At 42.9% G+C, this 27213-nt stretch overlaps 1 protein-coding gene and 1 long non-coding RNA gene across 2 annotated transcripts in view; one reads left to right on the top strand and one right to left on the bottom strand.

Annotated features, from left to right (window-relative positions):
• The first annotated feature begins 75 nt into the window (after window positions 1–75).
• On the top strand, window positions 76–27130 carry LOC142291255 (uncharacterized). The gene is made up of 3 exons (XR_012750451.1): window positions 76–140; window positions 23965–24034; window positions 26961–27130. It is a non-coding gene; the product is annotated as an uncharacterized LOC142291255 (long non-coding RNA).
• HSD11B1 (hydroxysteroid 11-beta dehydrogenase 1) overlaps window positions 21621–27213 on the bottom strand; it is a 66767-nt gene continuing 61174 nt past the window's right edge. The window contains exons 4-6 of the mRNA XM_075335635.1: window positions 26978–27163; window positions 23906–24049; window positions 21621–23097 (exon numbers count right to left, since the gene is read on the bottom strand). Of these exons, the coding sequence (XP_075191750.1) occupies window positions 22871–23097; window positions 23906–24049; window positions 26978–27163 (557 nt within the window). The 3' untranslated portion in view covers window positions 21621–22870. The remainder of the gene's footprint in view (window positions 23098–23905; window positions 24050–26977; window positions 27164–27213) is intronic.

The raw sequence follows: 27213 nt of genomic DNA, 5'->3' as shown, positions 1-27213 counted from the left end.
TAAGATAATGGACGGAAGTTGTGGCTGGGGACTCAGGAAGCCACGTGACTACACCCCGGAAGTGCACTTTCCCGCCCTTTTTTCGGCCAGTTCATTTCCAGGATGAGAGGTCTTTGGTTGACGTCATCAGAGCGCGACAGGTTGGTAATGTCATCCTGTCACGTGACCCTTGCGTCTTCTCCTGTCTCCCTAGAGCCGTATGAATGACTGGTGACAGTGCCATGTAGTGGGCGTTGTGCTGGGCGCTGGTCCTGCCGGAGTCTGCGGCCATTCACAGGACACAGGCTGCGGGTCCCCATGTGCGCTGTTATTGAAGTCACTCGTCTTGTGAATTTGGTTGCTGTTTGTCAAAAATGATGCACAAAATCATAAATCCTTTTGACCCAGTTTACATATTCTACGTATATGTCTTGCCTGCCCCAGTCTAAGGCCGTGTGCACACCATAAGTTTTTGACACTGCATATTTTTTACACTTAAAAATGAGATGGAAAATATGCAGGTAAATAAACCGCACGTAATCCGCACATGACTATGAAAAGGTAAAGGCAAATGCCAGGATCAGCAATAAAGCAGCTTTATTTATAACGTGACCTACGGAAAAGAGACAAAAACACTGAAAAATGCAATAAAATAATACAAGGAGCTTAAGTTATAGGAAGAGAGAATCTGCAATAGCAGAAATCCCAAATACTCCATGTGGAGCCTCGGGGGGCGCTCAGTGGTGTCTCAAGAATATAGCAATAGATATCCTAAATCTACATCAAACACCGCCTCAAAACCTGAATAAGGCTGTGTTCACACTGGGCGATTTTGCGGTTTTTTTTTTCTTCATTGGGTTTATACAAATAAATGCTAACTAAAAGCTGCTTTTTACAGTAACCAGCAAAGCCTAGGAGGTTCCAGAAATCTCATGTACGCAGACACACTGGTATTTTTCATCCTGACTGAAGTAGAAAACTGCTGCGTTTTTCAGAAGCAGTATATTTAGGCTTTGTGCGCACGCTGCGTTTTTTCCCCGCTTTTTTTTTTGTGCGTTTTTCGAGTGCGTCTTTGCTTTAAAAACTGTATGAATCTACTTCCCCAGCAAAATCTATGAGATTTTATTTTTTGCTGTCCGCAATTTTTTTTGCGATTTTGAGGTGACTACAAATATGCAACATGTCAATTCTTTATGCATTTTTCCCTGCGTTTTTCACCCATTGAATGGAATGCGTTTTTTTCATGCGTTTTTGTGCAGTTTTTTTTTTTGGGCCAAAAACGCTGCATCCTTGTGGTCACAAAAACCACAGCGTGCGCACATAGCCTAATCCTTTCAGCGGTCTCATTGGGTTTTTTTTCCACCACCATTGAAAGCAATAAATGTGGGGGAAAAAAAGGCAGCTGCGTTTTTACTGCTTTTTTAGTGACTGAAACTAACTTAATTTATATAGACAAATAACACAGCAAACACAGTTTCTTTACTTCCAAGAGATCAGGTTTTGCTGCCTAAAAACATGTGAACATAGCCTTAGTTTCCTACGGATCTGAAGGGGAAAAGCTCCTTTAGTTCACACGGTGCTGTGGTTTTTTTTTTTCATGTAATTTTCCCCGGTAAAAATAATGGGATTTGCAGTAAAATCTGCTTCTAAATTCTTGAAATAAACGGTGTGAATATAACCTAAGGCTAAATGCGCACGTTGTGTTTTTTGCCACATTTTTTGGTGCAGTTTTGTTGTCAGAAAGTTCTCACTTTTGACCTCCCAGCAAAGTCTATGAGAATTCAGATTTGCTGTTCGCACGTTGCAGTTTTTTTTTGTCTGCAGTTTATTTGGTACACTGCTGACAAACTGCAGCATGTCAATTTTTCTTGCATTTTGTCCCTGCGTTTCTTACTAGTCACGGGAGGACTCTCAAATCAATCCCCTGCCGACTCGGGGGATTTATCCCTGATATCTTGCTGGATGCCGGTCCCCATATAAAGTCTATGAGGATCAGAATCCGACTCAAAGGAGTAAGAGCAAACGTTTCATACTTCCCGAGTCACTGGCACAACTATACGTGGCCGCTCATTCTTCTTACGGGGCCGTTTATTAGGCTCATGCATATTCACTGCTTCCCCTGCCCACTGGCGTCTGTGATTGGTTATAGTCAGACTAGCCTTCATGCTCAGTGACAACCTGTCTGATGCTCCCAATCACAGACCTGGTCTGCGGGTCTATTGTATAGTAAAATAGAAAAAAAAAATTGTCGTAGGGTGCCCCCATATTAGGATACCCAGCACAGATAAAGCATACGGCTGCAGATCCCAGCCATGCGCTTCTCTTGGCTGTGTATCAAAATAGGAAGAACCACATGCGTTTTTGTAAAAAATATACTTAAAAATTTAACAAAACGGCATGCGGTCCCCACAATTTTGATGCCAAGCTAAAGCCAGAGAGTTGGGGCTGGTATTCTCAGGCAGGGTAGACCCATTCTTATTGGTAGCCCCCCAGCCTAAAAATAGCAGCCTGCAGCCACCCAGGATCGTTATATGCGACAATCCTGGAACTTTATTTAGCTCTGCGGTGGCATTCGGGTTAATAAGGGGCTCGTGGTAGTTCACAGCTGCCACTAAGCCCTAGATTAGTAAGGGAGGCGTCTATGAGCCCCCTCCCATCAGTAGTCAGTAACAAGAAATAAACACGCAAAAAGTCCTTTATTTGAAATAAAATGCCAAAAAACACCCTCTTTCATCCCTTTATTAACCCCCCAAAACACCCAGGTCCGATCTAATCCACATGAGATCCCACAACAATTCTAGCACTGCTACATCTGAAGTCACACCAAGCGGCCATACAACATGACTGCTTGTTGTGAAGTTCAGGCAGAGACTGAGTGAGCCGCGCGATGACGTCACTCAGGTTAGCCGTGGCCACATCTGGAGGTAGTGTAGTGCTAGCTTGCATTATGTCTGCAGTAAAAGTGGGCAGAATCCGCTCACATGTGTCTGTATCACACATGATGGGATCAGATACACAGCTCAGCAGACTATATTACACATGATAGGATTAGATCTACAGCTCAGCGGATTGTATCACACATGATCGTATTAGATACACTGCCCAGTTGACTGTATTACACAATGGGATTAAATACATGACTCAGCAGGCTGTATCACACATTATTCAATTAGATACACAGCTCAGCCGACTGTATCACATGATATTAGATACACGATTCAGTGTACTGAATCACATGATGTGATAAATGTTAAATTGCTACATTTTATTTTTGTATTAATAATAAAAGACTATCAATAATTCTTAATACAAAAATAATTGCGCACGTTCCCTTTAAGCATGAATCACAACTAGTACTACACAACAACTTTGACATTATTATCACTTAAGGGGAATCTGTCACCACTTTGACCTTTTTACACTGTTAATATGGGCATACAGGTTATAGGATGCTGACAATAGTCTTACCGTTGTCTCATATCAGATGCCCTGTTGTGGATAAATCATCTTTTATCACTTTATGTAAATGAGCTCTTCCAGGCTATGGCGCGGATGCTGCCTGGAAGATAACTCCGCCTCCAGAGATTATTCTATATAGAAGGTTGGAGTTGCCAGTGTGAGATATGTAACTGACACAGAAAAAGAGAAATTAATTTTCACTTCTTGCCAACACGTATTTTGCAGCTCCCTGAGCTCTGCTTCATTACAAGAATGTTGTAACACTGTCTGCCTGTGAGATTGAGGCTGAAGCTGAGAGGAGCCTGCTGATTGCGAGTTATAATCACATACAGCTCTGCAGTGAGAGCAGAGAGCGGCCATCAAACTGGAAATGCCCCTTCTATATAGAATAATCTCTGGAGGCGGAGTTATCTTCCAGGCAGCATCTGCCCCATAGCCTGGAAGAGCTCATTTACATAAAGTGATAAAAGATGATATTTCCACCACAAGGATATATGAGACATAAAGTAGGGATTTTTCAGCATTCTATAACCTGTATGCCCATATTAACAGTCAATTGTGGTGACAGATTCCTTTTAACTTGCAAGTCTATTTTAGAGATAAGTTGCATGACATAAAAATCATACATCTTTTGTCAAAATAAATGGAATGGACTGCTACAGTGGACTGTAATTTTGGTGCATTTACAAGCTGTAAAAACTGTGGAACTTAAAGGGTTATTAATATCTTAGACATTTATGACATACTGTATCTATAAGTGGATATGCCATATCTCTGGGACACCTATGTGTAGAATGGGAGTCTGAGTCCTCCAACCCACCTAATCCGCCTCCTCTGGGTCCTGATCGAGTATGAATAGAAAGGAGGCTGCACATGTGTATGGCCCACTATAATTTTTCTAAAACATTTACAAGGGTATTCTAATTTACAAAAGCCTATCACTCATTCATTGGATGGGTATTAATTCTTAAATTGATGTGGGACCCAAGCCCACAGTTAGAAGAAATTGAATGAAGTATCTAGTCATGCTTGTTGCCTGCCACTCCATTTAAAGGGAACCAATCACCAGGATTTTGCTATATAAACCAAAGCCAGTGCTATACTGGCACTATCATGCTGATCCTATACATACCTTTTAGTTGTCAAATTGGATGTATAGTTTTTGAAATACAGGCAAGTAAAGTTACAGAAATGTACAGCTTTTTGATTGGCAGCAACTGCCGAATAGCTAATATGTGGGTCAGGTTTTGCTGTCTATTCCTGCTCCTGTCTTCTGCCTGGCCTCTGTAGATGTTAGACTGAATGGGCTGCATTTCTAACACGCCCCTATCATGTGACAGAAATGACTCATACCTGGAAGGAGCCCATACAGTCTAGCATCTAACAAGGCCAGGCAGCAGACAGGGGTGGGAATAGATAGCAAAACCTGACTCACATATTAGCTATTCGGCAGTTGCTGCCAATCAAAAAGCTGTACATTTCTGTAACTTTACTTGCCTGTATTTCAAAAGCTATACATCCAATTTGACAACTAAAAGGTATGTATAGGATCAGCATGATAGTGCCAGTATAGCACTGGCTTTGGTTTGTATAGCAAAATCCTGGTGATTGGTTTCCTTTAAAGTCTATGGCACTGTTAAAGATAACAATGCTGTGCTGTCATTGCCAGCCCCATAGTTAATAAATGGACACGATGGGTTTATTTGCAACAGTCTACTCTAATCACTGTCTGGCCCGTGTCTTATATCCAGGGGGATATAAGTTCTGCCAATGAATGGGGATCCACACTGATCTAACAATTATCACCTATCCAGACAGGATATATAAGATCAAGACTACAATCAGTGCACTGCAGCACTGTAGTATTAAGGCCCAAAGTAAATGTAATTGAACGCAACAGAAGTGACGGTCTCTAAAGAATTGCTCTAAAACGCACATACAGACCACAGCACACCAAAAGTGCAATATTCCCAAAGGGCTAAACAGAGTGCAGTGGGTCAAATGGCTGATAAATGTGGTAGTATTCAACAAAAATGTAAGTCCCTTCTGTAAAAAATTGTTTAAAAGAACTGAAGTCCTCAGTGGTTGATACCTTTTAATGGCTAACTGAAAAGATGGTAATAATAGCAAGCTTTCCAGACTACTCAGGTCTCTTCATCAGGCATGGTACCTGCCTGATGAAGAGACCTGAGTAGTCTCGAAAGCTTGCTATTATTACCATCTTTTCAGTTAGCCATTAAAAGGTATCAACCACTGAGGACTTCAGTTCTTTTAAACAATTTTTTATCTCTACTGGCTAACACGGTACAAAGATATATTAGTCCCTTCCGTACACAACATGTGATAATAAAACTTAACCTTTAATTGAGTTATTTAAAATAACGTGAATACACACAGTGATCCAAACACCAATTAAAACCAAAAAATGTTGAGGCCAATATGGTTCATGTGTTTATGGCGCCAACATTTTTCAAAAAAACAGGGGGACGAGTGACGTTCACCTTTTGTAAACAACACAGGATGGGTAGGGAGATCTTATGCACAAATGGCTATTATGGCACCGCTAATAAGATGGATTAATGCTGGGTATATGCAGTTTTCAAGAGATGTATATGATCACAGTGAAAATAGTATGCCAATTAACCCAGAGATATTTCCACTCAACGCTAGTACCATTAGGCTTGAATAGATGCAATAATTGCCCAGCTGTAGAATTACACTAATGTAACACACCATCAAAGAACAATTTAAACAAACACATGCACCATAGATTATAATATCCAGAAGATGGTAACTCCCCAGTGGATATACTATGCTAGATACCAACTATGTCTTTAAGGCAAAGAGCATGTAATATGAAAAACAATGCAGGGAGTCACCTGGTTTTGTTTACTAGGGTCAGCCACAACAGGGCCAGCTGTGGACTGCCCTTGTAAGGGCGGGAGTCATTGTGGATAATTAAAGGGTCAGTTTAATCCCTGACAGGGCTAGTGACCAAGCCACTACTCCCACCGTGCCGGTACTTGGACTAAACAACACGGGAGAACCTTGATCCATCAATGGGACGAAAGGATTGGGTGAGATTGTTCCACTTTAAGTGGCCTTAACACTGCATTGTTTTTCATATTACATGCTCTTTGCCTTAAAGACATAGTTGGTATCTAGCATAGTATATCCACTGGGGAGTTACCATCTTCTGGATATTATAATCTATGGTGCATGTGTTTGTTTAAATTGTTCTTTGATGGTGTGTTACATTAGTGTAATTCTACAGCTGGGCAATTATTGCATCTATTCAAGCCTAATGGTACTAGCGTTGAGTGGAAATATCTCTGGGTTAATTGGCATACTATTTTCACTGTGATCATATTCATCTCTTGAAAGCTGCATATACCCAGCATTAATCCATCTTATTAGCGGTGCCATAATAGCCATTTGTGCATAAGATCTCCCTACCCATCCTGTGTTGTTTACAAAAGGTGAACGTCACTCGTTCCCCTGTTTTTTTTTTAAAAATGTTGGCGCCATAAACACATGAACCATATTGGCCTCAACATTTTTTGGTTTTAATTGGTGTTTGGATCACTGTGTGTATTCACGTTATTTTCAATAACCCAATTTAAGGTTAAGTTTTATTATCACATGTTGCTATATCTATTAAAGTTGTACATGTTGGAATTCTCTTCTAATACCTACTGGTTCTGAATTGGTGCTATTTTCGCGTCCCTTCTGTACACACTAACATCACAAATAGAGCTACACTAATTGTAGTAACAGTATAGTAGGCTACAGGGCACAATAGACACATGTCTACCCACATGGTTGGTTGGGATGACTAATATAATGCCAAATATTGCATTGTCACAGTAATATCTGCAAATGCTAGCGTGATAGCTCAAATAGCTAATAGATTTATGGCCAAAAGTGTTGGCACCCTTGAAATTGTTCCAGAAAATGAAGTACCATATTTCTCCCAGAAAATTATTGCACTTAAACATGTTGTGTCATACACATGTTGATTTGCTTTGAGTATATTGGAACTACAGAAAAAAATGACAAATTGAAACATAATTTCACACAAAACCCCCAAATTAGGCCTAACAAAATTGTTGGCATCCTCAACTTAATATTTGTTAATATTCAGATTTCATGATGCCTTGCACACAGTGAAGACACCCAGTGCCAGAGGCAGAAAACAACCCCAAAACATCTTTGACCTGATATTTGACTGTAGGTACTGTGTTCTTTTCTTTGTTGGCCTCATTCTGTTTTCAGTAAACAGTAGAATGATGTGCTTTACCAAAAAGCTCTGTCTTTTTCTCATCTGTCCACAAGATGCTTTCTCAGAAGGGTCTTAGCTCTCATACATTTTTGCAAACTGCAGTCTAGCTTTTTTAGGTCTCTGTGTCAGCAGTGGGGTCCTGCTGGGTCTCCTGCCATAGCGTTTCATTTCATTCAAATATCGATGGATAGTTTGCACTGACCCTGATGCTTTCTGCACCTGCAGGATAGCTTGAATGTTTTTTTAACTTGATTGCGGCTGCTTATCCACCATCCAGATTCTCCTGGGTTGCAAAATTTCATCAGTTTATCTCTGCAGTCCACATCCAGTATGGAGAGGGGTGCTCACAACAAAGGAGTGAAAAAAGACCGATTTATAGTCAGATGTGAGGGATGAATAAAATGTATATTTTTATTAATTACAAGCAAATCGGTGCAGTAGACTAAACAATACCAGAAAAGAGCAGGAATAGTTAGAAAATATTTCAGTACAAATTAGTTTCATGTAGATAAATGTGAATAATAACACACAGGACAAAAGATGGAGAACAAAAGAATGTGCAGCCACAGCTGGGAGGAAGATGACAAACTCTAAACTATAATAAAGGAAAGCAAAGTATTACATATAAAGTGACTCAGTGCGGGGATAAACAATCAGTGAATAAAATGTGTTGGAAAAAATGCTAGATGCATTAAAATAAAGTGCTACGTGCGCAATTCACTGAAGTACCTTATAAATTTTTTGGTAAAACACAGGAGTGTATATATATATATATATATATATATATATATATATATATACACAGTACAGACCAAAAGTTTGAACACACCTCATTCAAAGAGTTTTCTTTATTTTCATGACTTTAAAAATTGTAGATTCACATTGAAGGCATCAAAACTATGAATTAAAACACGTGGAATGAAATACTTAACAAAAAAGTGTGAAACAACTGAGAATATGTCTTATATTCTAGGTTCTTCAAAGTAGCCACCTTTTGCTTTGATTACTGCTTTGCACACTCTTGGCATTCTCTTGATGAGCTTCAGAAGGTAGTCACCGGAAATGGTTTTCCAACAGTCTTGAAGGAGTTCCAAGAGATGCTTAGCACTTGTTGGCCCTTTTGCCTTCACTCTGCGGTCCAGCTCACCCCAATCCATCTCGATTGGGTTCAGGTCTGGTGACTGTGAAGACCAGGTCATCTGGCGTAGCATCCCATCACTCTCCTTCTTAGTCAAATAGCCCTTACACAGCCTGGAAGTGTGTTTGGGGTCATTGTCCTGTTGAAAAATAAATGATGGTCCAACTACACGCAAACCGGATGGAATGGCATGCCGCTGCAAGATGCTGTGGTAGCCATGCTGGTTCTGTATGCCTTAAATTTTGAATAAATCCCCAACAGTGTCACCAGCAAAGCACCCCCACACCATCACACCTCCTTCTCCATGCTTCACGGTGGGAACCAGCCATGTAGAGTCCATCCGTTCACCTTTTCTACAAAGACACGGTGGTTGGATCCAAAGATCTCAAATTTGGACTCATCAGACCAAAGCACAGATTTCCACTGGTCTAATGTCCATTCCTTGTGTTCTTTAGCCCAAACAAGTCTCTTCTGCTTGTTGCCTGTCCTTAGCAGTGGTTTCCTAGCAGCTATTTTACCATAAAGGCCTGCTGCACAAAGTCTCCTCTTAATAGTTGTTCAAGAGATGAGAAGGTGTGTCGAAACTTTTGGGCTGTACTGTGTATATATATATATATATATATATATATATATATATATATAAAGTGATCTGCTGAGTCTCATAGCCATAGCTACCTTAAGACATAAAATAATGGCACATATAGCTGACACATAGTAGAGGAAAATGGAGTCTGTGTCAGACAGAGGGTGGTGGTACATTGGCAGGTGCACAGACATTGAGGGCAGCAGTAATGCTATGGGATTGAGGAATAAGCTAGAATGAAGAAGTGTTGTGGAGGTACTGACCTGGTGGAGTATCATTGTAGTGGAAGGCTCTCAGGTGGTGTTATACAGCAACTGACTAGTACAGTATAACAAACGTGGAAGAACAATTTTTAAATGAGCTCCAGGGCAGGAAAGATGCTTCTGAGCATCATAGAGGGGTGTGCATCATAGTGATGTGAGCGGGAAGACAGGGTTTCACGTTGTCATGGGGCAAACAATGAAGTGGTGAAAATGTCCTGTGAGCACTCTGGGTGTATAGTGAGAGTTGTGGTTTTGTGTCACTCCAACCTGATCTTTAGAAGCCAGTCATTGTAAAGGTGGATGCTTCAGAAATCAGGGTAGGGGTCGTATTGTCTCAAGATCCAAAACGCTGACCAACTTGCTGTCGTGTGCATTTTCTTCTAGGAAATTTTCATCTGCTGAGAAAAGTTATGATGTTGGGAATCACGAGTTGCTCATTGTTTAACTAGTTTTTGAAGAATGGAGACATTTTTTAGCTGGAGCTATTCATCAAGTCATAGTAGTGATGGATCATAAAAATTTAGCTTTTATCGAATCATCTTTGCTGTTGACTTCAAGACAGGCTAGATCAGTCATGGCGAACCTTTTACAGGCCGAGTGCCCAAACTGTAGCCCTAAGCCCATTTTTTTTTACGAAGTGGCAACCAATCCTATTATGTAAATAATTGATTGTAAACCTTACCTTTGCCATCTTCTCTCCCCTTCAACAGGTGGAATCACGCTCATGCATGCTTACCACACATTGAAGCTGAGCCCCTGCCCTTTCCAGACACAGCAGTTGGATTGATCTTTCTGGAAAAAATTGCAGCATATTAGACAGAGATTTTAGCATGGAATGCAATCAGATGTCACCCTGTAATCCACATCTACATTTCAGAGTGTGAACATCTTGAAATCCCATAAAGATGTACGAGTTGCTCCCCTCCCCCTTCATTGGGTAGTTATGTCCCCCTTCCTGGCCACTTCCTGGTAAACATGTCCCCCATCCTGATATATATTTCCCACATTATGGTATATTTGTCCCCATCATGGCCCCATCCTGGTAAATGTACCCCATCCCGGCATGTACCCCATCCTGGTAAATGTCCTCCATTCTGGTAAATGTACCCCATACTGGTAAATATACCCCATCATTGTAAATGTATCCCATCCTGGCATGTTCCCCCATGCTGTTAAATGACCCCATCCTGGTAAATGTATCCCATCCAGGCATGTTCCCTTATCCTGGTAAATGTCCCCTTTCTTGGTGAACGTACCCCTTCCTGCTAAATGTTCCCCATCCTGGCATGTTTCCTCATCCTGGCATGTTCATGTACCCCCATCCTGGCATGTTTCACCCCCCATCCTTTCATGTTTCCCCCCCATCCTGGTAAATGTATCCCCCATCCTGGTAAATGTACCCCTTCCTGGCATGTTCCCCCCATCCTTGCAGTCTTGTTTCCCCCCATCCTTGCATGTTTCCCCCATCCTTGCAGCCATGTTTCCCCCATCCTTGCAGCCATGTTTCCCCCATCCTTGCACGTTTCTCTCCATCCTTGCACGATTCCCCCATCCTTGCCAGCTTCCCCCATCCTTGCACGCTTCCCCCATCCTTGCAGCCATGTTTTCCCCGTGCTCTCCATGTTTGCCCCGTGCTCTCCATGTTTGCCCCGTGCTGTTTGCCCCGTGCTGTGTTTGCCCCGTGCTGTGTTTGCCCCGTGCTGTGTTTGCCCCCGTGCTGTCACTGTTCCCCACACCTTAGCACAGCCGCACACAGCTTAAAAAAAAACAACTCACCTTCCAGCACTCGCTCCACCGCTGCACGCCACTGGGTCCTCAGTCAGTTGCTGCGCGGCCAAAAGACGCCGGCGCCGCTTTCTGACGCTCCTCCGTCTCCTTAGCAACAGACCTGCGGCCTAGGAGAGGAGGCGTGTAAGAGGGAGGAGAAATGTCTCCTCTGCTCCAACACAACTTTGAACTGCCGGCGCAATCACACTGACAGTTCAAAGTGGCTAAATGTGGCGACAGCGCGCGTGCCAGCACAAAGGGCTCCGCGTGCCATAGGTTCGCCATCACTGGGCTAGATGGTCGTTATTTTTCTCTAGATTAAATTTTTCTATTATGTTCAGGCTGGGGTCGAACAAACTGAGGGCTGACATTTTGTCATGCAGCCTTGATTCAGTTTCTCCTCAAGAACCTCCATCCTCCATTATTCCTCAGGGTATTGTGGGTTCTATGCTATCCTTTGGGTTGGAAGCGGAGATCCGTCCAGTCTTTGACTGCTTCCGCTATTACAGGGTCAAAATTATTTGTTCCTGTGTATCTAAGACTACGTGTGTTGCAGGAATGTCATGATTCCATATTGTGGTCACTGCTATGCAGAAAGCATAGATGATTGCCAAAGCTAGACTCTTGGCAATTATCCATGCTTAAAAAATTTATATCTGCTTGTGAAATTTGCAGAAGTGCTAAAATCTGTGATAACCGACTGACCAGTGAATTTGCTCTATTGCCAATTCCAAAAAGACCATGGCATGGATTTCATTATGGATTTGCCTTTGTCTGGTAGGAAAACTGTGCTTTGGGTGGCAGTTGACCAAGTCAGTAAACACATTTATTTTGTTCCGTTATCATGGGTATTGAATGCTGAGACACTTTCCTCATTATTTATCAATCATGTGGTGTGACTTCATGTTATCCCTCTGAACATTGTATCTGACGGGCGTACAATTTGTCTCCAAATTCTGGAGAGCGTTTTATAGGAAATTGGGGATTGAGTTGTCATTTTCCGCTCCTTACCGACCATAAACAAATGGTCAGACAGAAAGGACCATTCAACCATTGGCACAAGTTTTTGCAGCTCAGCAAGAGGACTGGTCCTCATATTTACCTTTGCTAAGTCGAGTCAATCAGGCCACTGGAACCTCACTTTTTTTTTTGCAGTTATGGATTTCATCATTTTGGAGATTTATCTAGGATGAGTGCAGGGTGTCCTGGAGTAGAGGTTGCCATACAGAAACTTGAGAATTTCTGGAGGGAGGTTTGGATAAATATTGGGGTGGCTCCGTGTCGCTAAAAATGGAAGACCGATAGGAGACGTTCGTCGGGTCCCATCTTCAATGTAAGTGATAAGGTAGGGTTATCATCCAAAAATAGCTAAAAATTCCATCAGTGAAGTTGGGTCCTAAATTTATTGGCCTGTAGGTTGTTAACCCTAGAACGCGCAACCGGAGAAATCTACCATAGAAAACAAGTAACCTAGCAGGCCTGCGAGGCCCCAGGTACAGTCCTATGAAAAAGTTTGGGCACCCCTATTAATGTTAACCTTTTTTCTTTATAACAATTTGGGATTTTGCAACAGCTATTTCAGTTTCATATATCTAATAACTGATGAACTGAGTAATATTTCTGGATTGAAATGAGGTTTATTGTACTAACAGAAAATGTGCAATCCGCATTTAAACAAAATTGTACCGGTGCAAAAGTATGGGCACCTCAACATAAAAGTGACATTAATATTTTGTAGATCCTCCTTTTGCAAAAATCACAGCCTCTAGTCGCTTCCTGTAGCTTTTAATGAGTTCCTGGATCCTGGATGAAGGTATATTTGACCATTCCTTTTTACAAAACAATTCCAGTTCAGTTAAGTTTGATGGTCGCCGAGCATGGACAGACGCTTCAAATCATCCACAGATTTTCAATGATATTCAGGTCTGGGGACTGGGATGGCCATTCCAGAACATTGTAATTGTTCCTCTGCATGAATGCCTGAGTAGATTTGGAGCGGTGTTTTGGATCATTGTCTTGCTGAAATATCCATCCCCTGCGTAACTTCAACTTCGTCACTGATTCTTGCACATTATTGTCACGAATCTGCTGATACTGAGTTGAATCCATGCGACCCTCAACTTTAACAAGATTCCCAGTGCCGGCATTGGCCACACAGCCCCAAAGCATGATGGAACCTCCACCAAATTTTACTGTGGGTAGCAAGTGCTTTTCTTGGAATGCCGTTTTTTTTTTGCCTCCATGCATAACGCCTTTTTGTATGACCAAACAACTCAATCTTTGCTTCATCAGTCCACAGGACCTTCTTCCAAAATTTAACTGGCTTGTCCAAATGTGCTTTTGCATACGTCAGGCGACTCTTTTTGTGGCGTGCTTGCAGAAACGGCTTCTTTCGCATCACTCTCCCATACAGTTTCTCCTTGTGCAACGTGCGCTGTATTGTTGACCGATGCACATTGACACCATCTGCAGCAAGATGATGCTGCAGGTCTTTGGAGGTGGTCTGTGGATTGTCCTTGACTGTTCTCACCATTCTTCTTCTCTGCCTTTCTGATATTTTTCTTGGCCTGCCACTTCTGGGCTTAACAAGAACTGTACCTGTGTTCTTCCATTTCCTTACTATGTTCCTCTCAGTGGAAACTGACAGTTTAAATCTCTGAGACAACTTTTTGTATCCTTCCCCTGAACAACAATGTTGAATAATCTTTGTTTTCAGATCATTTGAGAGTTGTTTTGAGGAGCCCATGATGCCACTCTTCATAGGAGATTTAAATAGGAGAACAACTTGCAAGTGCCCACCTTAAATACCTTTTCTCATGATTGGATACACCTGCCTATCAAGTTCAAAGCTCAATGAGGTCACAAAACCAATTTAGTGCTTTAGTAAGTCAGTAAAAAGTAGTTAGGAGTGTTCAAATCAAGAAATTGATAAGGGTGCCCATACTTTTGCACCGGTCAAATTTTGTTTAAATGTGGATTGCACATTTTCTGTTAGTACAATAAACCTCATTTCAATCCAGAAATATTACTCAGTCCATCAGTTATTAGATATATGAAACTGAAATAGCTGTTGCAAAAACCCAAATTGTTATAAAGAAAAAAGGTTAACATTAATAGGGGTGCCCAAACTTTTTCATATGACTGTATGCGTTCTAGGGTTAATCCAGTGGCCAAAAGATTAAGACTTCCTCCAACGCTTTGCATCCCAAATGTGTTCCACAAATCCCTGTTGAAAGAATTTGTCCATTCAGTGTTGTCAACCTTGTGTCAGCCTCCTCCTGTTTCTGTCTATGGAGGTTTGACGTATGAGGAGCAGAGGATCGTGGATTCTTGGTCCGAAATTATCTTTAGTATCTTGTTCATTTGAAGGGATACAGATCCGAGGAGAGATCACAGGTGTCAGCTCGATCTGTGAAAGCTGATCGTCTGGTTGGCGCCTTCCATCATAAGTTTCCTGAAAAACCTGGGGGTCTGATAGCTTCTCATAGAAGAGGCGGTACTGTCACAACATCCCCTAGTGGTGTGTCTGGATGCAGTGAGTGACAGTTCAGCAGTCCAATCTCAGACAGTGGCTGGCTAAGCTGTCAGTATGGTGATGGACAGTTCAGGCATCTGTGGCGCCCCAGAGGCTTCAGTCGCCACAGGGTACTGCATCTCACTTAAGGTACAGAACTTATCCCGGGTAATGAAGAGGTTACCAGGGCGACGGCCTGAGAGGTGGGGAAGCACTGGAGAAGTTACAGAACACAAAGAAAATCACTTCAGAGTAGTCTGAGATAGTGATAGACAGTCCGGATCTTTTTGGTGATCTGGTTCCCATGGCTCCGCTCACCAAAAAGAGTCGGCTCATTCAGATCGTTCTTGGCTCCCTATTAAATATGTGTTCACACCAGGTGAACACATATTTAAGATTATAGTAACGCCGATGAAACCCTGCCCACCCACAGCTAAACCCTACCCACTTACAAGGGACCAATTACATTGTTGAGTGGGCGAAGTTTAGCCACGGCTGGGTGGGGTTTCATCGGCGAAAAGAGCCATTTAGAGAATTTAGTGGCTCTCACTGGGGATCCGGCTTCTGTCAGTCACAGCAGGGAGCCGGATCTTTGTGTCGGATCGTTCGCGACCGACACATCACTAGTCTGAGACTCAGAGCAACACGGTTGAGAGTGCTTCAGATATTCAATAGTTACGACCAGGCAGACTGGAAGGAGCAGGAGACGACAGTGGAGGAGCTGGCTGACCGGTAGCTCCCATGGGACGAAGGAGAAACACTGTTGCCGAGGGAAGAGCTTCATTGCTCCCTTGGAACCGGCGCTAATCAGGGTGCAGAGCCCTAGGGTGGAACAGACTTACAGTTAGATCACCAGACTCTGCAGGACAGGGGGATTGCGTGTCCCTCTAGCCACCATAGTTCCCCGAGCAGAAGGCTACATAGAGTCCAAGGTCATCCAATGCAGCACAAAATCAGAAAAAAGTCCCGCACCACCAAGCGTTACCTTGAAAGGGTGTCAAACAAAAATGAGAATCAGCTCAGGTACTCTGTAATCCCGGCTCAGAGGTGCACGTCTGGTCAGGTGAAGAATTCCATATGCAGTCCATAGAAGAAATGAGACCGCACTCTCCAAAATATGCCAAATGATCTTCTTTATTAAATTAAAGTTGCATGGTAAAAAGCAGGAGAGAAGCTAGGTGCAGTCTCACACCCATAGACTTGCATTGGAGTGACTCGCGCGGGAAACTAAAAATCGCAGCATGCTGCGATTTTTTTTCTCAGTCCGATTTGAGCTGAGAAAAAAAAAAGCAGATCAGAGCTGCTTCATTGCTTAACATTGGTTCGATTGCTTAACATTGGTTCGAGTGCAATGCGAGATTACAGCTGTGGCAATTGCAGGTTTTGTAAATTACACCTTACCAATAATCGTTTGCATATTGGCCCTTTTTCTCATTTTGTGAAAAAGTTTATCTCATGTAAAACAAAATTTGTCGTGTACATCATTTTCTGCCCTTGCGGCAGGTTTTATATTGGGAAAACAACTAGACCTTTACATGTTCGGTTCTAGGAACATTATAATTCGATCACCACTGGCAGAGGTTCTCCCCGCCTAATTGGTACTTTTTTTGGTTTATTATTATTATTATTATTATTATTATTATTTTTTGGTATTTGTTATATTTTGTTTGTGTATCACTTTTGTGTTTGTACACTCCTCATTGTTTTTAATGGCAGTGACGTGGACTAAGTGCTTCTCTTTAAGAGGGGGTGTTTCCCGTCTCTCCATATGTACCTGTCGAAGCGTAATTAGACGCGAAACGGCTGTCGTCCTGGAGGGGGCCGTGCACCTAGCTCCTCTCCTGCTTTTTACCATGCACCTTTAATTTATTAAAGAAGATAATTTGGCATACTTTGGACAGTGCGGTCTCATCTCTTCTATGGACTGCATAGAGTCCAAGGTTGTAATCTAAGTCAGGCCCCACCATGGACCCGCGGCACCTGCAGATGGGACAGAAACTTTAACACTACATCGGGGTCCCCAAGCACTTCAAGTCACGGGAATCCACACTAAAAAACGCAAGGAGGAAGGGCCCACAGACTACCACAACGGTTCTGACCTTTGACTTACCCAGGGTCGGCTGGAGCTTAATCGCTGCGGAGACTGGTGCCTCCGGGCAATCTACGAACTGTGTGTAAAAGACTTGGAACCACAATTGCCGTGTCACTCCTTTATTGCTGTCGCCCCACATTTCGGCGCCAACGGCCATGATCTTCCCCATCACCACCTGTGGGGAGCAGAACCACCCTTGCTGCGACACCATCAGCCCCAAGGACATCAGCCACAGCAGCGGCTAATCCCTGGCCGCATACCACAGGTGGCATCATGAGACAAACTTCCATTCCACCATCATCCCATCACTATCCCCCCATTTATTGTACGCCTCGGGGCCACGAAACTGGGCAGGGCCACCCGTGACATACCCAGAAACCAACATCACTGAGCTTGGCGACGAGTAAGGTTAACCCCTTGCCCCGTGGGTGCTACACATCCAATCTTGGGCAGGAGCGTGATTAGCTATCAGTATGATGATAGATAGTTCAGCCGTACAATCGGAGGCTGGGGCGTGCAGGGTTTTCTCTGTATGTCTCCTGTTCAGAGTGATTACCTGGCTATTTAGCTATCTCCCTGCCTCCAATTACTGCCAGTTGTAGCTTATGTATGGTGGTGTCTGCATGCCTTGTTTTCCTGTGCTCAGTATCTGATCTGTTGTTACCCGACCTTGGACCCTTCTTTTGACTATCCATTGCCTTTATCTGCTACCTTCTTGGAATTCTAAAGGCCACGTCTCACTAAGCAACATCGCTAGCAACATCGCTGCTGAGGCACAACTTTTGTGACGCAACAGCGATGTTGCTAGCGATGTTGCTGTGTGTGACATCCAGCAACAACCTGGCCCCTGCTGTGAGGTCGCCGGTTGTTGCTGAATGTCCTGGACCATTTTTTAGTTGTTGCTCTCCCGCTGTGAAGCACACATCGCTATGTTTGACAGTGAGAGAGCAACGATCTGAATATGCAGGGAGCCGGCTTCTGCGGACACTGGTAACCAAGTTAAATATCTGGTAACCAAGAAGCCCTTTCCTTGGTTACCCGATATTTACCTTCGTTACCAGCGTCCGCCGCTCTCATGCTGCCAGTGCCGGCTCCCTGCTCCCTGCACACATAGCCGGAGTACACATCGGGTAATTAACCCGATGTGTACTCTGGCTAGGAGTGCAGGGAGCCAGCGCTAAGTGGTGTGCGCTGGTAACCAAGGTAATTATCAGGTTGGTTACCCAATTTTTACCTTAGTTACCAAGCGCAGCATCGCTTCCATGCGTTGCTGCTGGCTGGGGGCTGGTCACTGGTTGATGGTTAGATCTGCCTCTTTGACAGCTCACTAGCAACCCGTGTAGCGACGCTCCAGCGATCCCTGCCAGGTCAGGTTGCTGGTGGGATCGCTGGAGCATCGCTTAATGTGACGGTACCTTAACATTAGACCGTGACCTGACTGCGCCGTTATCTTTACCCTTTGTTTAAGACGAGCTCTCTTGGTATCTGACCCCAGACCTCTTGACTACTCAGCCTCATGGCTAGCCCGTGAGTAGTGACTAGCGTCATATAAACCTTTTCAAAGAGCTGACTGGAGTGGTTGTGATAGTCATAAGCTAAGAAATCTAATGTTGATGCCTTATCAATATTAAAAGCCTGGATAACCCATTTAGTGTAAGGGGTACTTCTCACATAGCGAGATCGCAGCAGTGACCTCATTAGCGATCTCCCTGTGTGTGACACTGAGCAGCGATCTGGCCCCTGCTGTGAGATCGCTGCTCGATGCACACATTCCTGGTTCATTTTTTTATTGTTGCTCTCCCGCTGTTAAGCACACATCGCTATGTGTGACAGCGAGAGAGCAACAATCTGAATGAGCAGGGAGCTGGCGTCTGGCAGCCTGCGGTAAGCTGTAACCAAGGTAAACATTGGGTAACCAAGGTGGTTACCCGATATTTACCTTAGTTACTAGTGTCCGCCGCTCTCACGCCAGTGCCGGCTCTCTGCTCCCTGCACACATAGCCGGATTACACATCGGGTAAATAAGCAAAGGTTTGCTTATTAACCCGATGTGTACTGTGGCTACGAGTGCAGGGAGCCAGCACTAAGCGGTGTGCGCTGGTAACCAAGGTAAATATCGGGTAACCATACCTGATGTTTACCGTGCTTACCAGTGTCCGCAGCTTCCAGACGCCGGCTCCCTGCAAGCGCAGCATCGCTTCCACGTCGCTGCTGGCTGGGGGCTGGTCACTGGTCACTGGTGAGATCTGCCTGATTGACAGCTCACCAGCGACCATGTAGCGACGCACCAGCGATCCTGACCAGGTCAGATCGCTGGTGGGATCGCTGGTGCGTCGCTAAAGTGTGACGGTACCCTAAGATAAAATAACTAAAACACAAATTGTTTAGTTTTAGATTTTATTGTTGACATGAACTCTTTACAAGCAAAAAAAAAATTGTACTCCAGAAAGGAAGTGAATCACAATTTTATTTTTCCTTCCTGGCAAAATAAATGCACACTTTTGACTCCTCCATTGCAAAGGAAATTCTCACCGATTAATCAACCATCATAATTAAAGGAAATAAGCTATTTTGACCCTGCAAAATTGCTGGCAGGTTACAAGAAAGAGGTGTTTAAATGTCCCTTCTCTGTCCTGATTGTACTGATCTCCGGCGCCATCTTTCTGAAGCCCGTGATACCCGTTATTATATTCTTGTGGCTGAGACAGCGGCGCATCGCATGCACCCTCGCTTCTTCAGCTTTCGTTGTGACCGCGGGAGTGTGCACGGTCACAACATGAGTGGAGATCAGCTGATCTTAGCGATAAGTTGCAGAATAGGACATCATGCCGCCCCCGGACACCTGGTAACAGGGGGTAACACGGGCTTCAGAAAGAGGGCACCGGAGATGAGCGCTATGCGCAGGCGCCAACTCCGATGCCATCTTACTGAATAGAAAAATTAGCATAGAGCCAGAGAGAGAGGGAGGAACAACAGGCAGGGGGGTGGGAATCCATGTGCATAACTCACCCTGCCATTATCTGCTGCGGTGCAACTGTCACTCAAAGAGCTGACAAATTTTGAAACTTCACTTTTTTGGATTTGAAAGCCTAAACATCCAAGCTGACCACTAATGGTATGTAGATAATCAGCCTGATAGTGCCAACATTGCACTGGCTTTAGGTTATATATGAAAATCCTGATGATTGGTTCCCTTTAAAACACCGCTACTTTTCAGAACGGTAAGCAATTTTACTGGGTCAAAACTGCTGACATACGTCTTTGTAACAACTCAGTATTTTGTTTAGATAACCGTTTCAATTTCATCATTCACCATTAAGCCAGATTCACACTTCATTTTTTTTTCCCCTCATACATGAAAATCAGTCCATGTGGTTTTCAACATACTGGACCTGTTTTTTTGTGTATTAGTTTTTATTATCCTTGTTGCATCTGTTTTTTTTTATATGAAGAAAAAAATTCTTACCACAGTAAAATACGGCCAGTTTTTTTCCATGGGGCCATTGAATTGCATTGGCTAGTCGGAATTGCAACATATATCAAAGTATTACACGTCTGATATAAGTCTGATACTGACACACTCAGTAATCAGGAGAGCTTATAGAAGGGTTTATAATGTGACACAGCTAAGCCCAGCTGCACTGTCCCTCCCCCCGCACTGACTCATGCAGGAGGGTAGACCAGGAGATCAGGGCAGTATCATTACATCTCACACACTGAGAAGCCTAAGCCACTGTGGGTCGTTCTGTTTTCCTTTAAGTGTTGCTTCCTGCTTATAATTGGTCAGTATTATACAGGTGAAGAAGTGAAAACTGCCCACTTGAACTTATAACTCATTTGGTGCCAAGTACTTTGATTGCTTATATTCCCGCAAATAAAGCAAAACCTGTTTTATTCATTATTTCATTATGTGTCCAATTCACCAGGAGAAAGATCCTTTATTTAAGGGAACCAATCACCAGGATTTTTGTATATAAGCTAAAGCCAGTGCTATACTGGCACTATCAGGCTGATTCTATACATACCTGTAGTGGTCACCTCGCATGTTTAGGTTTTGAAATCCAAAAAAGTAAAGTTTAAAAAAATCGGTAGCTGCTTGAGTGGCAGCTGCAATGGAGCGGATAATATATTCATAGTTATCCCATCCCTCTGTTAGAATTAGCATAAGTATTATACAAATAATTGACTTTGTTGCAGGACCTGTGTGAGGTCATACCCATGTGACCTGGTATCCAGCTTTGACCCTTCTGGTCACATATGGATATGACCTCACCACAGGTCCTGCAAGAGACAAAGTGAATCATTTGTATAATACTTATGCTAATTCTAACAGAGGGAGGGGATAACTATGAATATATTATCTGCTCCAGTGCAACTGTCACTCAACTAGCAGCTAATTTTATAAACTTTACTTTTTAGGATTTTAAAACCTAAACATCCGAGCTGACCACTACAGGTATGTATAGAATCAGCCTGATAGTGCCAGTATAGCACTGGCTTTAGCTTATACATGAAAATCCTGGTGATTGGTTCCTTTTAAGGGTACTTTCACACTTGCGTTATTTTCCTTCCGTTACAATCCGCCCTTTTGGGAAACAGCGGAATCCGTTAACGGATTCCGCTGTTTCCCATAGACTTGTATGGTTGACGGATTGTACCAAAAGGAGCTGCGTTGCTTCCGCTGGGCGACGCTCCGTTGCTTCCGCCCAGCGGGAGGAACGCAGCATGTAACGTTATTTTGAGCAGCGGAATCCTCTGGATTTCACTGCGCATGCTCTTTTTTTTTTTTTTTTTTTTTTTAAATCAAACTTTATTTTGGCTCGCGGTGGCCGAACGTTCAGCTGAGCGCCCGGCCGTCGGCAAGCGACAGCGCTCAGCTGAATGACCGGCCACCAGCATGCCCGGCCGCCGGCAAGTCACAGCGCTCAGCTGAGCGCCCGCCCGCCGGCATGCCCGGGCGCCGGCAAGTGACAGCGATCAGCTGATCACCCGGCGGCCGGCTGCAGGGAGCGATCAGCTGATCACCCGGCGGCCGGGAGCGATCAGCTGATCACCCGGCAGCCGGCTGCAGGGAGCGATCAGCTGATCACCCGGCGGCCGGGAGCGATCAGCTGATCACCCGGCGGCCGGCTACTGGGAGCAATCAGCTGATCACCCAGCGGCCGGCTGCAGGGAACGATCAGCTGATCGTTCACTATAGTCTGCCGCTGGTAAAACCGGGAAAAAAAAAAAAAAAAATCAAAACGAATTGCGTTGTTTTGCAGCATCCGTTGCATCCGTTGTGTCACTATATGCAACACATCCGTTGCATCCGTTACACAACGCAATGCAACGGATACCGTTCAACGCAAGTGTGAAAGTACCCTAAAACACTACTGCACAACACCAATGTGGGTTATTATAACCTCAGTAATACGTTATGTTTGATGTTTAGTAATGCCATCCATACTGTATATTGACATGATTTCATCTATTGCTAAGGATAGTATTGGTGGAGGAAGGTTGAACTTGATGGATCTAGGTCTTTTTTTCAACCTATGTAACCATGTGTTTATCTTTTTTTCCCATGGCTTACATAAGTGAAATGTCTCAGATACAGATTTCTGATTATAAATCATATTAATCACACTGCATTTTTATCCATATTTTTTCTATTTTCATCATTTATTTTATTCCGGTTTGTCTGGTTAATTGGGATATATCTGGTGTTGTTGATAATCTTGATTACAGCTCATGTTTTCTCTAGTCTCCCCAATATATCCGGACGTTGCCTTTGAAAAATTTGTAATGACATCATGCCTGCTTACTATTTAGTGCCTCGATATTGTAATTTTTTAGGACTAAGTATTCTAAGAATTCGGGTGCCCAGTCTCTAAGCAGCATTGGAATCTTGGTGGCAATATACTGGTAATAGACTTCTCTTTGTCTCAGGGCTCCACCTTTAATGATCTCCAGTGCACACTCTTCTTTTGGAGCCGCAGGTTGCTGGATCACACCCGATACTGTATTTATAGCGGAGTCTGCAACATAAAATAAGCAATGATTAGTAGCTGTATACCTCGAGGAGCCGAATGTAAAATCTCCCCATTAGGCCATGTTAACATGATCGTATAAAAAAATCGTCAGAGTTTCATCCAGAAAACTCAGACTATTTTTTTTTTCACTTGTACAGAAAAAAGAAAAGTACAGCTATTAGTAATTTATAAGACCATTTACAACTACCAATGTTAAGTAATTATATAAATAGCAGGTTAAAGAAAGGGTTAAACAACACCGCGCTGCCTAAAACTTGTTAGAAAGAGTGATCTTACTCATCTACGCAATTTAGAGATTAGTCTCCTTCTTCAGGACAAAAATCACATTACATTGTGTCCTGAAGAAGGAGACTAATCTCTGAAACACGTAGTTAAAATGACTCTTTCTAACAAGTTTTTGGACTGGATTTTACTGTTGTGGCAACTCGGTGTTATTTAACCCTTTCTTTGACCTTCCTTTTATACCATACATCATGTTATATAAACGGGAGTGGTGGAAATATCAGCACTTACACCCCCCAACCAATTGCAAATTGAAGGGTTTATCCATCATATTAACATATTTTAAAATTACTTTATCTTTGTTGATACAGTCTAGTTATGTGTTCATTTGTTATTGAAACATATTTGCTGTAGTTGATTATTAAGCCAAATAATGGAATACTATATATGCCCAAACTCAGCATCTTCCTTGGAGTGACTGGATAAATTGTCTTTAATCTTGGCATTAATATCTCGGAATTGCTCTTTTATACAGTTATGTTTCACAGTATGTAGCATGCTATTTTCTTACCTGTGTCAATATAACTGATAACACACAGTGTAATAGAAACATTGACTTTTTGCTGATAGAACTCCATTCGAAGAGCGCTGAAGAAGCCGTCTAAAGCAAATTTAGAGGTCGAATATGGCACAGTCAAAGGTAAGCCAATCTTGCCTGGAATGTAAGAACAAAATATATGTATAGTGTGTGCTTCATTCAAGTACTTACGAACAATCCTGGCCTAAAAAGCTGAATCTGATGTTCACATATAAAAACTGTTTTGTTTTTTTGTCTTTAATCTAAGAAGGTTCCAAGTGTTTCTAAGTTCTGTGCTTTTTCTCTGTAACTGCAGATCTCCAGCCATTTAGGGCAATGGGCATAAAATGCAAAAAATTAACTTTGTAATTTACATAGCATTAAAGGGAACCTGTCACCAGATTTGGCGACTATAAGCTGCGGCCACCATCATTGAGCTCTTTTATATACAGCATTCCAGAATACTGTACATAAGAGCCCAGGCCGCTGTGTAGAACATAAAAAACACTTTTATAATACTCACCTAAGGGGCGGTCCGGTCTGATGTGTGTTGCTGCTATCCGGTCCGGCTCATCCGCTCTCTGGTCCGGCGCCTCCTCTGTGCAGTGATCGCTGTCCTCCTTCTTCTGAGGCCCCTGTGCATGACACGTCGCCCCTGTGCATGACACGTCTTATGTCATGCACACTAGCCGGGATTGAGGTCCTGCGTAGGAGGCGCACTTTGATCTGCCCTGCTCAGGGCAGATCAAAGTATTCTAGTGTGCATGCGCGGGCGGTCTTTAACCTTTCCTTGTGCCTGCGCATTATAGTACTTTCAGATCAAAGTGCACCTGCGCAGGACCTCAATGCCAGATAGTGTACATGACATAGACGTGTCATCCACACTGGGCTGGGTAGAAGGAGGATGGAGATCGCAGTAGAGAGGAGGCACCGGATCAGAGAGAGCAGTCGCCAGACTGGAAAGTAGTGACACCCATCTGACCGGACCACCTTTAGATGAGTATTATAAAAGTATTTTTTACGTTATACAGTTCGGCTTGGGCTCTTATATACAGTAGTCTGGAATGCTGTATATAAAAGCTCAGTGGAGGTGGCCGCAGCTTTTAGGCACCAAGTCTGCCGACAGGTTGCCTTTAATATTCCTAAATCCCTGCTCCAATTCACAAGATGACAGCATGCCCACACAATAAAACATCATTACAATGGGCACAGATTGGCCTTCATAGTCAGGCAGAGGGGAAGAAGGTCTTGTAGCACAGGAGCATTGCAGATTTAATAAGTACATGACATTTTAGAAACATTAGCCACTATATACTATCAGCTATTGTTAAACCAACTATTTATTTCACTCCATGGGTGTGTGAAAGAGTGCAGGGGATTTAAGGTCTCATCTGAAAAATGGAATTCCAACTACTATACCAAGAAATGATTATTAATCAGCACAAAATCTTTTACCTAAAGGAAAATGGTGTTTAATGATGCAGACTGATTAAAGAACCACTCCAGCATAATTTTATTTTACCACTGGAGTGTTGCATTAAATCTAAGTTCCCTACCCCTTGTCCTATACTCACCATCCGGAGTCGTCATCTTCTATTCTCTATGCTCCTGTCAATCTTCTGCACTTTGTGACTTGCCACCTGCTCCAGTGTATCATGCAGCGTACCAGAGGTCACAAATCAGTACAAGTCTATGGGAGCCTCGTTCTGGCCTTGGTCTGGCTCTCATAGACTTGCATTGAGAGTTTGTGATGTAACTTCTGACTTCTGGACAGCCCGAAGTTGCAGTTACAAGATGGTGCCGCGGGACCGAAGCGGTGTCAGTAAAAGGTGAAGATGCCAGAGGTTGAATATATTACTAGGGTTTTAGATAAAAGCACCACTCCAGTGGTGAGAAAAATGCTGGAGTGTTGCTTTAAGAATCTGCAAGCAAATTACAATATAACCAAAGACAATCGTAATTATGCCAATTTATGGATAACACCTCTCTTTCCTCATATGAAGAACCATTAATAAGCCTGTTGGTTTGATTTTGTTGCTTGAACTATTTGTTTATTCCTAACCTTACCAGCACGATTGTTTGTTTCATTTCTGCTTCGATTTCCACATTTCTATGGTGCAAACATCTTAAGCTTAGACTCCTGGTAATTGTGAGACTACACGGTGTAGCTGGCCACACATCTGAATCTCTTCTTTCCACCTCCCCCCCCCCCCATTTGTGGTGCCCCATGGACCTACGATTGTGTTTCATAACCATGCAGTCATTGGCCACTGCTGTTGGGTATAATTTTGGCCTCAAGGCCAGTTTTGCATAATAGTATGATAGTCTTTTTATGAAGGGGGTTTGTAATTGTCCAATGCCCAGTAATGAACCGTAAACTGCAAAACATCTTAAAGGAAACATATCTTCTTGTGGTCCCATGACGACCTTAGCATATACAGTATGTGTGTAATACATCTTTAAGTTTTTTCTGACTTAAAGGGGTTTTCCCACAAGCAGAATTAATTTTGTAGTGGATTTTAATCATTAGATCTTGGAATAATAATAATTTTCAGCAATTGGATGTGTTTTAAAAAAAATGTTCCTGTGCTGAGATAATCTTATAAATGTGCCCCAGCTATGTACTGTGTAATGGTCGTGTCTGATCATACCACAGGTCCTGGGCAAGGGAGGATGCAAATGAGTATACAGACATTACAGCACGGGATCATAGCTGAATCTTTTTGTGAGGTAAAACATTTTACTGCCTGTTTTTAAAAACTGTTTTACCTCAAAGAAAGAATCAGCTGCAATCCCATGCTGTAACGTCTGTATACTTTTTTCAATCATTCTGTGCCCAGGTTCTGTGGTATGATCAGACCACAATCCTGTACGGTCAGACACAGCCATTACACAGTACATAGCAGGGACACATATATCTCAGCACAGACACATTTTTTTTAAACACATCCAATTGTGGAAATCATTATTACTCCAAGATCTATTGATTAAATTGAACGTTGTTTATGGGAAAAGCCCTGTAATTATATGTGTCTCCATTTAAAAACAGAATGAAAGTTTAATCACCTGCAAATGAAGAGACTACTACAATGTTGCCACCACTTGCTTTTAACATTGGCAGAGCTTCAACTGTCATGGTTGCATAGCTCAGAAAATTAATTTCCAGAAGTTTCCGAACATGATCCACATCGCCATCAAAGAAATTAAAGTAGGTGTAACCAATATGGTTCAGGATTAGCATGTCCAGTCCACCTATTGATAAGAAAAGAACACATTCAATGTTCAGAAATGACTTAATGAGC

Source organism: Anomaloglossus baeobatrachus, chromosome 2, assembly GCF_048569485.1.
Source record: "Anomaloglossus baeobatrachus isolate aAnoBae1 chromosome 2, aAnoBae1.hap1, whole genome shotgun sequence".
NCBI classification, from domain to species: Eukaryota; Metazoa; Chordata; class Amphibia; order Anura; family Aromobatidae; genus Anomaloglossus; species Anomaloglossus baeobatrachus.
Note: the sequence above shows the minus strand (reverse complement) of the source record. Positions and strands in the feature narration are given on the sequence as shown.